The sequence below is a fragment of the Vigna unguiculata genome, chromosome 3, assembly GCF_037176805.1.
Source record: "Vigna unguiculata cultivar grain cowpea cultivar isolate G323 ecotype 2 chromosome 3, ASM3717680v1, whole genome shotgun sequence".
Taxonomy (NCBI): Eukaryota; Viridiplantae; Streptophyta; class Magnoliopsida; order Fabales; family Fabaceae; genus Vigna; species Vigna unguiculata.
The window spans coordinates 58,646,205-58,662,240 of record NC_140794.1 but is presented as its reverse complement, the minus strand read 5'-3'; the positions used below and the strand labels follow the sequence as shown (position 1 = coordinate 58,662,240).

Sequence of the window (16,036 nt, the reverse complement as noted above, 5' to 3'; positions counted from 1 at the left end):
GATTTCGTGTATTTGATACCAATCACCAAGCAATGCATTTTTGAAACTTTTACCAATAATGTGATTAAATAAAACAAAACAAATAAACATAGTATAAATATATAATTGAGCCTTAATTTTTTCTTATCAACTTTGGATTTAGTTATATAATTAATATACTCTCGGAAGAGTTTATACCCACAACTTATACGTAATTTCTATTTAGGAATTTAATTAATTACATGACCTTTTAAAACAATTTCACAAATAAATTCAGAAATTTAGTACCTTGAAACATCTTTAATAGAAATTAATTTCAAAAGTATTTATTAATTAAGACATTATCTTAATATAAATTTTGAGTATTAATTTTTTAAAGTTAAGGATAGTTATGAATTTACCCATTATGTTATGCATACGATAATATCTATTAGCTCTTAAATGGAAACTACCATTTCCTAGCACGAAATCAAACATTGTTGAGTGGGATTTATTAATGCTTTGTTTGAATAATAGGTAAAAAACAATTTTATCTTAGGTGATACCGTGAAAAAATATAAGCAATTATTTATCAAAACGAATCCATTGTTGATTTCTTAAGCTTTAAATCTTTTTTCTTCTTCAAAAATTCAATTGAACCAAATAAAAATTAAGACTGTAATTCAATTTCCGAAAAGAATTAGAAATAGACAAAAAAAAAAAAGATTTTAGCCGTTTCTTAAATAATGAAATATTTTTGTGTTTTAGAATTAAAAATACAATTTGAATGTCAGTTAAACTAAAAAGAGTTTTAAAAATACATTTTAATTTTTGAATCTATAAACTGAACTGATAAGATTAAAATAATAATTAATACATAAATAATTGATATAAAAGAAATAAAAAAATTGGTAAAATAAGAAGAGTGATGCAAGGACGTGGCAGCAGAGTGAAGAAGCGTTTTGTGAGTAGAGTAATTTTCTCTTTAGCGTTTGGTGAGGTAAAGGGTAGAGTGTGTATATATATTCGGCATTCGGCTGGTGTTTGCATTCCTCCACCATCCATACCAATCCAATCCCTCAGGCGGAGATTTCAAACCCAACTTTGCTTCTTAAATCTCTTCGTCTTTCTCATCACCGTTCATTCCCAGGTACGTTTTTCTCTTTTTCTCCGCCAGATCTCAATCCTTCACCCCCATCCCAGATCTGTTCATGCGTGATTCTCTTCTATTTCCCCTTTTCTGCTTTTCATTTCTCGCTTCTGTTATCAATGTGGAATTTCTTTCCAAATTATGCTCTCATTAACTAATCTCGACCATGCATGCTACTTTTCAGCTCTTTCCTTGCTGCATGTCGTTTCATTGAGCTTTTAGGTTCCAACCTGCTTTCTTTTTGCTTATATTGAATAATTTGTTGGGCTAGGGTTTAGCTTACAGAAATCTGTTGGAAAATAAATCTTGTGCTTTATTATTTCTTTGGGTGTTTTTTAGTTTTCAAACAGGTTTCTGTGGGTTAATGGAACGGACCTCGTGCCGTTTTTTTGTATCGCAGGTTGAGATGGCAGCGGCACCTGCAGCTACTTTCACTGTTGGATCCACCGGTTCCCTTGGCCAAAGAGGAAGCTCTCTTCCTCAATCAAGGTCTTTTGGGATGAAATTCAACTCGCAAAATCCTTTGAAGAGTTTCTGTGGCCTCAAGGCTATGTCCTCTGTGAGATGTGAGTCAGAATTTTCTTTCTTAGGTAACAAAAGTGGTTCTGCTCTGCGGGCATCTTTTACATCCAAGGCTCAGAAGGAAAACAACCAGAATTTCAACTACAAGTTGCAGCCTCAAGCTTCGTACAAAGTTGCAGTTCTTGGGGCTGCCGGAGGGATTGGGCAGCCGCTCTCGCTTCTTATCAAGATGTCCCCTTTAGTTTCCGACCTGCATCTCTATGATATTGCGAATGTCAAGGGAGTGGCTGCTGATATCAGTCACTGCAACACACCCTCACAAGTCAGGGATTTCACTGGAGCTTCTGACTTGGCAAATTGTTTGAATGGTGTGGATGTTGTTGTCATTCCTGCCGGTGTTCCCAGGAAGCCCGGCATGACTCGTGATGACCTATTCAACATCAATGCTGGAATAGTCAGGGACTTGGTTTCGGCTGTTGCGGATAATTGCCCAGATGCTTTTATTCAAATTATCAGTAACCCTGTGAACTCTACTGTGCCTATTGCTGCAGAAGTTTTGAAACAGAAGGGTGTCTATGACCCTAAAAAGCTCTTTGGTGTTACCACACTGGATGTTGTGAGGGCAAACACATTTGTGGCTCAGAGGAAAAACCTGAAGCTGATTGATGTTGATGTCCCTGTTGTTGGGGGCCATGCCGGGATTACCATTCTTCCACTCTTGTCAAAGACAAGACCCTCAGCGAGTTTCACTGATGAAGAGGTTGAGGAGCTGACGGTGAGGATTCAAAACGCTGGTACTGAAGTTGTGGAAGCAAAGGCAGGTGCTGGGTCTGCTACCTTGTCAATGGCATATGCAGCTGCTAGATTTGTCGAATCGTCTTTGCGTGCACTTGATGGAGATGGGGATGTGTACGAGTGCTCATTTGTGCAATCAGATTTGACTGACCTTCCATTCTTTGCTTCCAGGGTGAAGCTTGGTAGGAAAGGTATCGAGGCTTTAATTCCATCTGACCTCCAAGGGTTGTCTGACTATGAGCAGAAGGCTTTGGAAGCACTTAAGCCAGAACTCCAGGCCAGCATAGAGAAGGGGATTGCTTTCGCTCAGAAGCAAGCTGTTACTGCTTAACTTCATTTTGTCAACGGTGATTTCTTGGGTTATGAATTTATTTGAGCATAAATATAACGAGAAATTAGGTTGCGGATTTGTTGTAGCATCTTTTCTGCTTCCAGAACTTAGGATTCAAATTTTCCGTAGTGTCAATTCTACTTCCAGTTTTGTTAGTAGAACGGGAGGGAGCTTCCATCTCTGTTCTCTATAGCAAGCTTAGGTTTTGATAAAAATCTCCCAAGATGTCACCATTATAATGTAGAATCGGAGAAATATAAATGTTTGAATAATACGGCATTGGACCAGCTTTTGGTTTTTCATTGAATCATTTAGAATCCAGGCAAGCTCTGGCCTAGTTGAACATGCAGTTTACTTTTCGGTCATCGATACCGGATAAATGGGCCCTTTAGTTGAGGGATATAAATAGTCTGGCTTATAGAAGATTGCAGTTTGAAAATAATTGCATGACGAGGTGTTTTTTTAATCCCTGGACTCGTGAATTTTGAGTTGCATTGTAATTTCTTTTTATTAAAATAGTTTTCATGATCAAGATTGTCCGCGGTTAGTTATCTTACCTGGTTAGAATCAAGTAAATTCTTTATGATATTCTTTCTCAAGTCACTAGCCAGAAGTACGAGAGCAATTTTAACTAAAAAAAATGAGAAAAAACTGTCAGATGCTGTTATCTAAATGGAGTGCATATAAAATTGTTATTTGACATTAACAGGTTGCTTTGATATATATTTTTTGAATGGACAAAAGCTGTATCGTCAGAGTTGATCCAGTTAGCAGGGATTGTAACCTTGTCAGCACTTCGAGGAATGCCAATGTCAAGAAAAATCTTCATGTTATACAGGATGAACCTACCATAGTATTAGGTCAAATGACTGTAGCTCAGTGTACTATATCAATTGACCTTCATTATAAGCAAAAAGTTCTCCAAAAGCTTAAAAACAAAAATTCTCATGCCAACAAACAACAAATTTGCAGGATAGCAGATTTGATGTTTTGCAGGCCCCTGGTGTTTGGTAGGTCCACTTGTATTTAATGGTTGCATTTCAATTAAGCCAATATTTCACCAAGTTTCTACAAATAACCAGCAGCAAAGTTAGCCATTCTACATTTTAGTTGCCTTTTGCGATCATTTCTGTAACACTCGGCGGATTTTATCATCTGTATATAATTTCCCTACCAATGGTCGTTACATGAGCAGTGCCCTCCCCTGAAGTGGTGAAATCGATTATGGTCCCTAAGAAATACATCACGGTTGTAAACCCCGGAAAAAAGTTTTAGAAAATTGTGGCAGTCAACACATATACGGATATTACTGGCTACTCTCAGTGTTGTGGCAGGTGGAGTTGCAAGAACCCCAAAAGCAACAGCCAATTTTTCACTGTGATGTGAGAGCACATACCCCTTTTCTTTGTCATTCATCTTGTGTAACTCAGATGAAAGTTCAACAACATAACCAGCAATCCTCAGCTGATGATTAATCTCATCCAGTTTCTCATAAATCAAACGATTTTTTGAATGTGAACTGTCGTCCACAACAAACTCGTGTACTACTCCTTTCAATTCGATTGTGCTACAACCTGGCGTTGTTTGGATGGCTTTATCTTTCATCAATTTCCTCACCTCTGCTACCTTTTCCCAGTGTCCAGCTGAAGAATAAATATTCAAAAGTAAAACGTAATCCCCAGCTTCTTGAGCTTTCAATTCAATCAAATGCCCAATTACTTGTTCACCAAGTGTAACATGGCCATGAATCCTACAAGCCCCAAGCAAAGTCCTCCATATTGTGGAATCTGGCTTCACTACCATTGACATAATAAGCTGATAAGCCTTATCAAGCAGGCCAACACGGCCCAAGAGATCAACCATGCACCCATAGTGATGAACGTTGGGAGTTATTCCAAACTCTCTGTTCATACGGTCAAAAACTGACATTCCCTCATCAACCATTCCAGAATGACTGCAAGCTGAAAGGACACCCGTGAATGTCTGATCATCCGGTTGAATGCCAATTCTCAACATCTCTTCGAATGCCTCAAGAGCTTCCCTCCCATATCCATTCATTGCCAAACCAGATATCATAGCACTCCATGAAACCACACTTTTATTTCCTGTTCTCTTAAAAATCTCATAAGCCTTTTCTAGACAACCACAACGTGAATACATAGAGATGAGTGCATTAGATAAGTTGGGAGCATCACCATAACCACGCTCTGTTATATAGCCATGAATTCGTTCACCAAATTCCAAGGCATTCAAATGAGCACAAGCCTGAAGAAGAAGCAAACAAGTAACATCATCAGGCTCACATTTATCGCTCGAACGCTGCATAACATCAAACAAACTCAAAGCGTCCCGAGTCCTATTATTTCGAACACAGCAAGAGATCATGACATTCCAAGCAACAGTGTCCCTTTGAGGCATCTCATCGAACACCTTGCACGCATCACCTCCGCTCTGGCATTGCGAATACAGGTCCATGAGAGCGGTGAGCAAAAGGGTATCCCATTGGTGCCCATCTTTGAATATGTTGCAATGAACCTGAACCCCTCCAAGAAGATACAGAAGCCTAATACAAGACTTAACAGCAAAGGAAGCCGATAAAGGGTCTGCAGCAATGCCTCTTCTTCTCATATCTCGATATAAAAGGAGACCCTTTCGTGGGGAATCACTCATGGAACAGGCCCTGATCATGGTGTTGTAATGAGAAACCAAGGGGTGGGCGAGTTGCTCAAAAAAACGGCGGGAATAGTTCGCATCTTGCAATGGACCAGAGAGAGCTATACGGGACAAGAACTGAGTAGAAACTGGGGAGTATTGAATGAGGTTTGTGCGTATAATGTGAGCGTGGATTTGGAGCAATTGGATCTTTTGGGAAACAAATTTTATGGCAGAAATCACGGGTTCTAGAGCCATTTCATGCTCAACGTTTGAGTTTTACGCTGAATCAATAGAGTGGCCTCCGATTACATGGATTTGAGATAATTTCAGTGATCATCACCAACAAACTACAACACCAACGGCCAAAAGAACTGGGAAAAAGAAACGATATTGAAATGAAATTTCAGGGTGGAAGAGTGAAACAGGCGATATCTATGGAAAATATTATTAAAATTAGGGTTAAATATGAATTTGCACCTTAAATTTTAATAAATTTTAAATATATTTTATGATAATATTTAAGTTAGCATTGAAGTGAAAGTGTGACAAATGGTGTAAACAATTCAAATACTATCATGGAACACATATCTAAAGATGAAAGACTAGATCAGTATCAAGTTTCGAAGAATGATTAATTTTAAAATTTACTGAAACTTGAGAGACAAAAACATATTTAACCCTTCAAATTATAAAGGGGGAAGTTCAATTTTTTTTTTCCTTCTATAAAAGACTATTTTTTTGGATAGATTTTAAACCTTAATTATATTTATATTAAAACTTTTAATATTGTATTAATATATATATATATATATATATATATATAATTATTTATTTGAGTAATAATCAATGTGGTCCCTGTGATGAGGAATTGATCCTTACATTCTTTATCAACCCTTGAATCATTGAAAAAAAAAATCCACTTAACATGGTAGTCTTTCCATTTGTGAAAAAAATATATATACAAGTTTACCTTACCATTTAATTGTCACAATGTTATAAATAGACTTTCATTTGAGTATGGAAAAACAATCATTGGTTAACATCTAAATTACTTTGCAAAATATAGACTAATTATCTTTTGTTGTTAATGATCAATTAAATATATTTAGAAAATTTGGTTTATCCTGTAAAAATTATATTAGAATTGAATACGAGTATGAGCAGTGGTGGCAGTGGCGGAACTTGGACAAAAATTGTAAGAGTGCCAAATTAGATTTGTTAAATATAATTTATTTTAGTTAAAAAAAAAGCTCTTCATCTTTTTTCTTCATTTTCTCTATTTAAAACAAACACATATAATATTGGAATTCAAAAAAAAAGATATTACTATATTCACTATTATATCGTGATACCGAACCATGAATACCATTTTAGATCGTACCTCATCAATTTGATTTGGTGATATTGTCAAATTTGAGACAGTTTTGCTCGAATCGCGTTCTAATGAATTTTTAAATTCATTATATGTAATTCTAAGAACTTTAGATATTTGTTTTTTATTGTCTTGAATTCTTGGTTGTCATGAAATTTCTCAAGTTTAGTTAATGTAAATGCATTTTTTTCATCTTTATCACAAACCCTCCTCTTTAAAAAAAAGAATCAATTTTTTTATTTTTATCATAATCTTTCTAATATAAATTCATCACGTCTCGCCTATCTAGAAAAAATAAAATTTATATTCACAAATCACAATTATCACATTGCAAAACATAACAAAACTCATACCACTTTAATTAAATAAGCAACACTGTATAAATTCAAAACTTAAAAAAAAATTTACCATAGGCAGCGAAAAACACAAAATCCCTAAATTTTATAATTAAGGGTTATAATAATTTGGGAAAAATTATAATTAGGGTTCCTACCAATTTCATAAAAGAATCCCTAGAATCATAATTTGGGTTTATATTAATTTGGAATAAACTTAATTTGGGAAAAACATCCTAAAAAGAATCATAAATTTAACATATATTACTCATAAAAAGATATTAACCTTGATATGTGAGAGATCATGGAAGAATGTATACTTCAATTCCAATCTATGTGTTTCTCAACCTCTATTTCCCACTCTATCTATTTGTATTTATTTCTCTTCAGACACTTTCATGACAATTTATATGGTGGGAAGATCTTATAGCCAGAAAAAAAAAACCTAATATCTTTTATAAATCAATGTCTCCATTAATTTTTTTTATTTTCTCTCTCTTTTATTATAATTTTTCATAATATAAATTTAATATAAATAATATATAAATATAATTTAAAATATATATATATATATATATATATATATATATATATATATATATATATATATATATATATATATATAAATTTAAAAAAAAAATGGGGGAGCCGTGGCTCCCCTAAGTCATAATGTAGTTCCGCCCCTGACTGGTGGATCTTCAGACCAAACTTAAGGGGTGCCAAGATAAAATGTTAAATATGTTTTTAGTATATGAACTTTGACGCAAAATTAAACTTTGTCACTATATAAAATTTTGATATATTTTAGTCTTCAAACTTTAAAAATGAATAGATATAATCCTTTTATCCAATTACGTTAATTTTTTTTATGTGTTAAACATACTTTTCATCAGATATTGGAACCTGTGAGACAGTATAAACAACTCAAATATATACTTTAAAAAAAAACTTTGTAATTGGGTTAAAAGAACTATATCCGTTCATTTCTAACATTTAGAGATCAAACTATATTAAAATTTCAGATAAAGACGAATTTTAATTTTACGTTAAAACTCAGAAATTAAAAACATATTTAACACGAAAAATATATAAAAATTTTAAAAGTAGCAATTGCATTAAAATTAATATATATATATATATATATATATATATATATATATTTACATGCATAGAAAAAAAAATGGGGGAGAGCCCCCTAAACCTATACTAAGATCTGTCTCTAAGTATGAGTCTTTTTGGTTTGTCTTTTACTTTGTTTATAACTAAACTAACTACATTCATTTCCTAGTAACGGGTGTGGAGTGTAAGATACTCAATGTGTGACACTTGTATATTATGTTCAAATATTTGGAAGTATAATATATGTTATGTGGTCTTCTTTTACATAATATTTTCTGAGATGTTTGTTGTACTTGATTTGATTTCCTTCCTCATTTTTATTTTTATTATGATCGGAAGAATATCGTAATTCTAAAAGGATTTTGATATTAGAGTGATCTTGAAAGAAGAGAGTCACTTGTCAAGCCTTAATTATTGTGGGAGTCATTATGGTTAATTTATCCTTTCAAATTTTTTTTAAGAGTCTTGCTAACCAGTGCCTTAAGAGCACTGATTAAGGATAATTAATATACATTGGATTCTATAAAAGTACACAAGTAAGTGTGATATTAAATAAAATCTGACGTAATAATTATTAGGCTTAATACCAAATTTGGTCCTCTAATTTTATTCGAGTTTTTAAAAAGATCCCTAATTTTTCATTTGTTCAATTTAATCCTCAATTTCTTAAAAATGTTCAATTTAGTCATTTTTATTAAATTGATGTTAACACAGTGTCCGTACAGTGCCATGTGTCATATCATTGTCACATGACAGTGCTTGTTTTCAATTTAGTCCCTTATTTATAATTTTGATCCAATTTGGTCATTCTCCAATTTGAGACTAAATTAGTAATTAAACTTAATTATAACTTATATAAACATGATAAAATATTTTTTAAACATTTATATATCAAATTTTTCACCTAAATATTCAAATTATTTTTTTTTTACATTTTTACGTAAAAAAAAATTTCTATTTAAACTTATAATTTTTTTTAAATATTAAAAATGTAAATGTAAAGTGACACTTGTAATTTTTAGATGTTAAATGTGACAAATATTTGTAGCGTTACAAGTGTCACTTTATATTTACATTTTTTTATATTTTTTAAATATTATAAGTTTAAATAGGGATTATTTTTATGTAAAAATGTAAAAATAAAATAATTTGAATATTTAGATGGAGTGATTTGATATATAAATTTTTCTAAAAAAATTTAACATGTATATATAAATGTACATATAAGTTGTAATTAAGTTTAATTAGTAGTTTTGTCTCAAATTTGAGAGGGACCAAATTGCTTCATTTTAAGAAAAAAGAAGACCAAATTGGATAAAATTATAAATAAGGAGACAAAATTGGAAACAAGCACAGTCAACAATAACATGACACGTGGCACTGTACGGATACGGCGTTAACGTCAGTTTAACGGAAATGACTAAATTGAATATATTTTAAAATTTGAAGGACTAAATTGAACAAATGAAAAATTAGGGGTCTTTTCAAAAATTTGAATAGAATTAGAGGACCAAATTTGGTATTAAGCCTAATTATTAATGCAACTTTATTTTCTTTAAAGGACAAAAATGCTCATAAATATTGTACATTGTATTTAATATTTTATTAAATATTCACAAATAAAAGTTAAAAACTAATTAAATAATAAAATAACTATATTTTAATGTTGCTAAAAATTAAATATAATTAAATATAAGAAATTTTAAATTAACAGAAAAATCAACAAAAAAATAGTGTTAAACATCTAAAAAAAACAACATAAGAAAGTATAAATTATCAGAAAAACCAACAAAAAAATTAGTGTTAAACATCTAAAAATGTTACAAAAAAGAAAGAACAGTAAAAGTGTCAATTTGAGATTTAATTGAATTTTTTTTCTTTTTAGTAGAGACTTTAAAAATTTCAAAGTCCTTGTTTTGTAACAGTATGTTATTGTCTCAAAATTTAAAAGGGTATTTTTATCTTTATTAAATATAGGATTAAATATGTTTTTGGTTCCTTAACTTTCAGTGAATTTTGAAATTAGTTCATTTCAAAACTTTGAACTAATTTAGTTCTTCATCTTTCAAAATACATGGATTTAGTCATTTTAATCAAATTTTGTTAGGTTTATTTGATGTTCCATACGCATTTTATGTTTATATTTGAGTTGTTTATACTATTTGACACATTTTTGTTTTAATGTTAAATCAAATACTATTATGAAATGCGTTTGAAATATCAAATAAACTTAACAAAATTTGATTAAAAGGACTATATCCACGTGTTTCAAAAGATGAAAGACTAAATTAGTTAAAAGTTTCGAAATTGACTAATTTTAAGATTTACTAAAAGTTTAAGGGACAAAAACATATTTAATCCTAAACTTTATTATGTACATTTATACTATTTTAATTACTGTATTTAATTATTTTGGTTTTAAAAAAGATGATATCAAATAAATGTAAAAATATACTTAGTTAACATATAAAAGTTCACTTAATAAAAATTATTTTAAAACAATGTTACTTCCTTGTTGAATTAAACTAATGTAAGAAGTAATATATATATATATATATATATATATATATATAATTGGAATTAATATAATATTTTTTATAAGATTAAATATATTTTTAATTTCACTATTTTTTTCTAATCTTCTATCTTCTAACCTGTCATCACACAATTCTTCTTAATCTTCTAATCCGTTATCTTTTAGTAACCTTTTGATACTTTTTATGTGTTATAATAAGTGTAGATGATCTAAAAATATTAAATACCTTATTTACATGCTTTATTTACATGTCCTTAGTGAGTTTTTACCTTTCAGGATGTCTAATTGTAGCCTAATGACATTTTAACCTAGGAGGTTAAGTTTCAAATTATGTCGCTAATCTTATTCTCCTAATCTTTTGGTTATAGTGTTCAGCACAACGTTGTACCAGTAACAACAGCACCACCGGTCAACTGCAATAGTGTTAAATTTTGTTAAATTTTTATAAATTAACAATTGCTTTTAGATGTGTTTTATAAAACTATTTATCTTCTTTCCTTATTTTTTTTATTTATCAAAAGTTATTTTTTTATTTTTTTCTATATCTATTTCACTTTATTTTTAATAAATATAAATTTATCTTGTATATTAATTTAGTAATATTATAATATCATCACCTACTACTATAATATCGTAAATATTCACAAATAATTTATGTCTTTACCATTGATTATTTTTTATATATAGATTATTTTTTCTAATTAAAAAAAAAGTTTTCATATTATATATATATATATATATATATATATATATATATATATATATATATAATGTGAAAGCGTAACATAAATTTTATCATCAATAATAATATATTAAAAAAAAAACAAAAGGTGCCTCTGATGAGAGTGTTCCTCTACGTTTTTCAATAACTTAAAATCTTCAATAATTTAATCAGAACTAAAACTTGTTGCAATATTTATATAGATTATCATAGTGTTTGCTAAAAATTCAACCTCCGTCTTATGTAGGAAAAGATAAAATTATGAATATTTCAAATTAAATATCAAAATCAAGAATCAATATTTTAAGAAAATTAACAACTTCTAAATGATTAGCTTTCTTTACTTTAAAATATATATTCTTAATATTGTTCTTCCTTTACTCAACTTCAAAATCTAAAATAGCTCTATTTATACAATAAAGAGTTTGATAAATAACTAGAGCATGATTTTATAATCTCTAACAAATAGAGATATGCCTAGAGAATAGAAAAACTACATACAAAAAATAAAACATATAGCTTCGAAAGAAAAAAAATAAAAAATGAACTTAATCAAAAGAAAAAATGATTTAGTTCAAAATATTGTTTAACTCCTTAATCTCGTCATAGTGCAATTTGCTTTTAAAAATAATAAAAAGTTAATGATGAAAATTAAGATAAAAAAAGAAAGAAAATAGGAGATGGAAATACAAAAGAAAAAAATCAAATAAAAAAGTAAAAAAAAAATTACAAACAAAAGTCAAAACTTCATTTTTAAATTTTAAAAAAGTTTTTTAAACTAAATTTATATAAATATAAAAATATTTTCTTAAAATATATATATAAAAAAAAGGAAAAAATATTGGGAGAGCCCCTATCATAACAGAGGTCCGTCTTTACGCTAATATATATACAAAATATATGTTTTTATTGTGTACATAATTTATTTCCATTTTACCTTTTATAACATAATTATTAACTGTTTTTAAAAAAAAAAATATTTGTTAACTGATTTTGTTGTAAATAACTGTATTTATCAAAGAAAAATAAGATGATAGATTTTAACCTTCTATAAATTTAAAATTAAAGGATAATATCAGATTATGTGTTTCTATATTTTATAAGTTAAGGAAAAAATATATAATAAATAATAAACATTTTATCATGAAGTTGAGAAGCTCTATTCAATTTGTCGTATGAAAAAACCTTATGGATTAAGGACAAAAGCATCATTATCATGCAATTTTTAAAAAAATTATTGAAATAGGGATTTGAAAATAAATTACAAAAGTAAATAAATTGAATCGTGTTACCCTAACACGCTTTCTCAATAAAATCGATGAAGATGACACAACTTATCCAGTCATAATTTGTTTTCAAATCTATCGATTTCCTAATCTAAAAAAAAAAAAAATTGCATGCACGGGGAGCTTTTGCCTTGGATCAAGTACAATCATATCTATATAGGAAACGGATACAATTTATATTATGATATTTCATCATCCTTATTTTTTTCGTAACAAATTACATTCCTTGCTTAAGGAAATCACGATTTCAGGAAAAAGGAAAAAAGAAAGAGACTTTTATACCTTCATGAACCAGTTCCTATTTCTATTTGTTTTTTTTTTTCGGAAGAAAAATCTTACTTCCGTTTACTTATAGTTGAGCGTTTTCATTAATTAAAATCAATTACAAACTCAATGAAATTGAATTAATTTTTTTTATTATAAAAATTAAGTATTCAAATTGATTTTAAATTTGACATAAACATAATTCATTTTATTTTTATTCTATTCTTAGAAGAAATCGTCATATACTTACTTCCAAAGGAGTATTATTGCGAGTAAATGCACAAGCAGTGTGAAAATAACTCCCTCGAAAATAACCAAGCATATACTACTATAACGGTGATTTATTATTTATTGACACATTATTTCAACTCTTATGATTGTATTGGGTAATAATCTCATACCATTTATCATAAACAGTGTATTTATACCATTTCTCTCTTTCTCTCGTAAACATTCAAATGAATCTTTTCAATGGACAGAAGAATCAAGAATATCCACACATGCATTCATACACTGTAGGTACTGGTGGACATAGAAAACAACATCTATATATGTTGCTCTCTGTGCCCTTCTTAATTCTATCAGAGCAACGTCATACTCCAAATTAAGACCACACAAAATAACTCACTACTTTCGACAATGCCATTACTAAACATTATCCAAACACATTACCCACAGAAAGATCTAAATATTCTCATCACAGTTTTAAATATACGTTTGCAATGAGTTGTATGAAGCGCAATACTCACATCTGCATGCCACTCCACAAACAAAAAAAACGAAACCAACCACACTCCATTCATAACATTGTTGAAACTTACACATACTTAAGCTAACTGAGAAATGAGATACTTTATATCCAGTTCTTCTTCACTTTCGTTATTATATTCTGACATGGCGCCACTCCAAGAAGAACACTGTGGTTCCCTCTGCCCTAGCTTCCTTTTCTTGTAGTTGGCCTTGAAACATGCCTGTCTAAGTCTTTTTGTATTATCTTCCAGTTCAATATCTGGCATTTCCTCCAAAAGTTTCTTCTCATTTTCCAATGTCTCAATGGCAAATCTTAACTTCTCTTCACTCTCCGGCCCCTCCTCTTTCAGTAGCTCCTGCACCTCACACCCCATTCCCCAAAATTAGGAAATAGCTATACCCTCTTTTTATCACCATAAAGTGTAGTAAATAATCAAACACAACGTACACATCACAAACACAACGTACGTACCTGTACATTATTTATCAGAGTTTGCAAGCTCATCAGCTTTCTGTGGGGCCATCTTCTGATACCCAACTCTCTGCACCTTTTCTTCAAAAGTGTCAGCCCGACATTAAGTTCTCTGGCCGCTTGTGTTATTGGCATGTAAAAGTACTCAGATATGGTCTTCCGAGATAACTTTCTGCCATTGCTAGGGTTCCTTCTCTCTTCTCTCTCTTCGTTAACATTCCCACCATCCACCATCATCTCCTTCAAACTTCCTCCACTTTCATCCTTCTTACGAAATAAAATATCGACTTCCGAATCAAACACAGCGTTCACTTCTTTCCAAACCGAAAGCCCCTTATCGATATCATAAAAATCACAGTCTGCTGTAACAACACAACCAACATCTAAATAAGGACAAGTAATATAGTAGTAGTAGCATCATCGTAAAATATAAAAACTATGATGTTGATGTCGACGTGTATATAATAACCTCGCAGGGTTGGTGTGGGTTCGATGGCGAGTGTTTCGTATAAAGGATCCGAAGGGTAGAACTCCATAAGAGGAACGGCATCAACGGGGTAGTCTTGTATGGGTAAATCGTGTAGTGGAGGAGGAGGATACACTTCGCTGTTTTCGCTGAGAAAAAGGTATTCCAATAAGTACAATTGAAAAGGTGAACGAACATGCTAACATTTCGTCATGGGAAGGTGTATAGAAGAGAATGGTTTACCTGTAAGAAAACTGACACGTAAATGGAAGTGGATTTTCTTCTATCTGATAATAAGAGCTCCAACTCATAAGAGGCTGAGAATCCATGATCATGGTGAAGTAACAAAGGGATGTAATGTAACAGTGTGGGAATATGAAAGGAAGTTAGCAATATATATAAGAAATATGGATATGAATTTACGACGTCGTTGATGACGATGATAATGATGATGATAGTGTATCATTTGTAACAAATGGAAGCAATTAAGTGCTTGGAGAATGTGCGCCGTCTTGTGTGCATGAATGCATTTTAATGGTAAAGAGTGTGCCTGTGAGAGTTACAAGATCAATTTAATTATCAGCATAAATATCCAAGGGTTCTAAATGCTCAATATCTCAACCTTTGGATCAGATGAAAAATTAAATTTTGTTGCCTTCTTTTTTCTTTTTTTAGCAGCATTATATGAATATTGTTTGTTCTCTATGCACAAATCGAAAAGATATTATAGCTATATAGTAGATAGTGGCTGCATGAAGGGTTTCTTAACATAGACTCTCATAATTAATCAAGTTCTGGAAATGTTTGTATCAATTATCAATTCGCAGTCAGTTTCAACAAAATTTGGTTGGGAATGAGCGATTAGGCATGCTGAGTTTGCAGTAATTGATATGATGTTGAATTAAATCATGAGTATGATGGTGATTGGGCCATATTCATGGTTGCATGCTGCACGTTTTCCCGTTTTCTTCCAAGCAATAGAAGGACCTGAAAGTTTAACAAATTACTATGAAGCAATAATCATAATCATTTGCCTCTCTGCAACTCCATCTACCAATAATCATTACTAATAATATTTGATTTGAGGCCATAATTAATGATACAAAGCTGCTTATATATTTTTACCTTTTGAATGCCCTAATTCATTTATTCATTGATTTATTCTACAGTTTTAATTAATTTCTAACTGAAGGCTAACGAATTTAACTCACCAGTTATATCATATTCATTGAGCTGTAACGGACAGAAGAAAAACACTAATTATTTTCCCCCAACTGTTACGAAGTAGACAACTACTTAATATA

The 16,036-nt window shown here is 30.7% G+C and overlaps 3 protein-coding genes across 3 annotated transcripts; 1 reads left to right on the top strand and 2 right to left on the bottom strand.

Moving 5' to 3' along the window:
- The first annotated feature begins 912 nt into the window (after nucleotides 1-912).
- MDH (malate dehydrogenase) lies at nucleotides 913-3,063 on the top strand. Its single transcript, XM_028060858.2, has 2 exons — nucleotides 913-1,108; nucleotides 1,509-3,063. The coding sequence occupies exon 2, from the start codon at nucleotides 1,515-1,517 to the stop codon at nucleotides 2,754-2,756; it is 1,242 nt and encodes a 413-aa protein (XP_027916659.1). The 5' UTR covers nucleotides 913-1,108; nucleotides 1,509-1,514; the 3' UTR covers nucleotides 2,757-3,063.
- Nucleotides 3,064-3,568: 505 nt separating this feature from the next.
- LOC114175984 (Pentatricopeptide repeat (PPR) superfamily protein) lies at nucleotides 3,569-5,833 on the bottom strand. Its single transcript, XM_028060856.2, has one exon. The coding sequence runs from the start codon at nucleotides 5,664-5,666 to the stop codon at nucleotides 3,927-3,929; it is 1,740 nt and encodes a 579-aa protein (XP_027916657.1). The 5' UTR covers nucleotides 5,667-5,833; the 3' UTR covers nucleotides 3,569-3,926.
- An 8,038-nt stretch (nucleotides 5,834-13,871) lies between these two features.
- On the bottom strand, nucleotides 13,872-15,061 carry LOC114175527 (protein RKD4-like). Its single transcript, XM_085670480.1, has 4 exons — nucleotides 14,976-15,061; nucleotides 14,736-14,881; nucleotides 14,273-14,628; nucleotides 13,872-14,156 (listed from the first exon to the last, which is right to left on the bottom strand). Exons 1-4 carry the CDS (start codon nucleotides 15,059-15,061, stop codon nucleotides 13,872-13,874), a joined length of 873 nt encoding a protein of 290 aa, XP_085526606.1.
- Nucleotides 15,062-16,036: the final 975 nt, after the last annotated feature.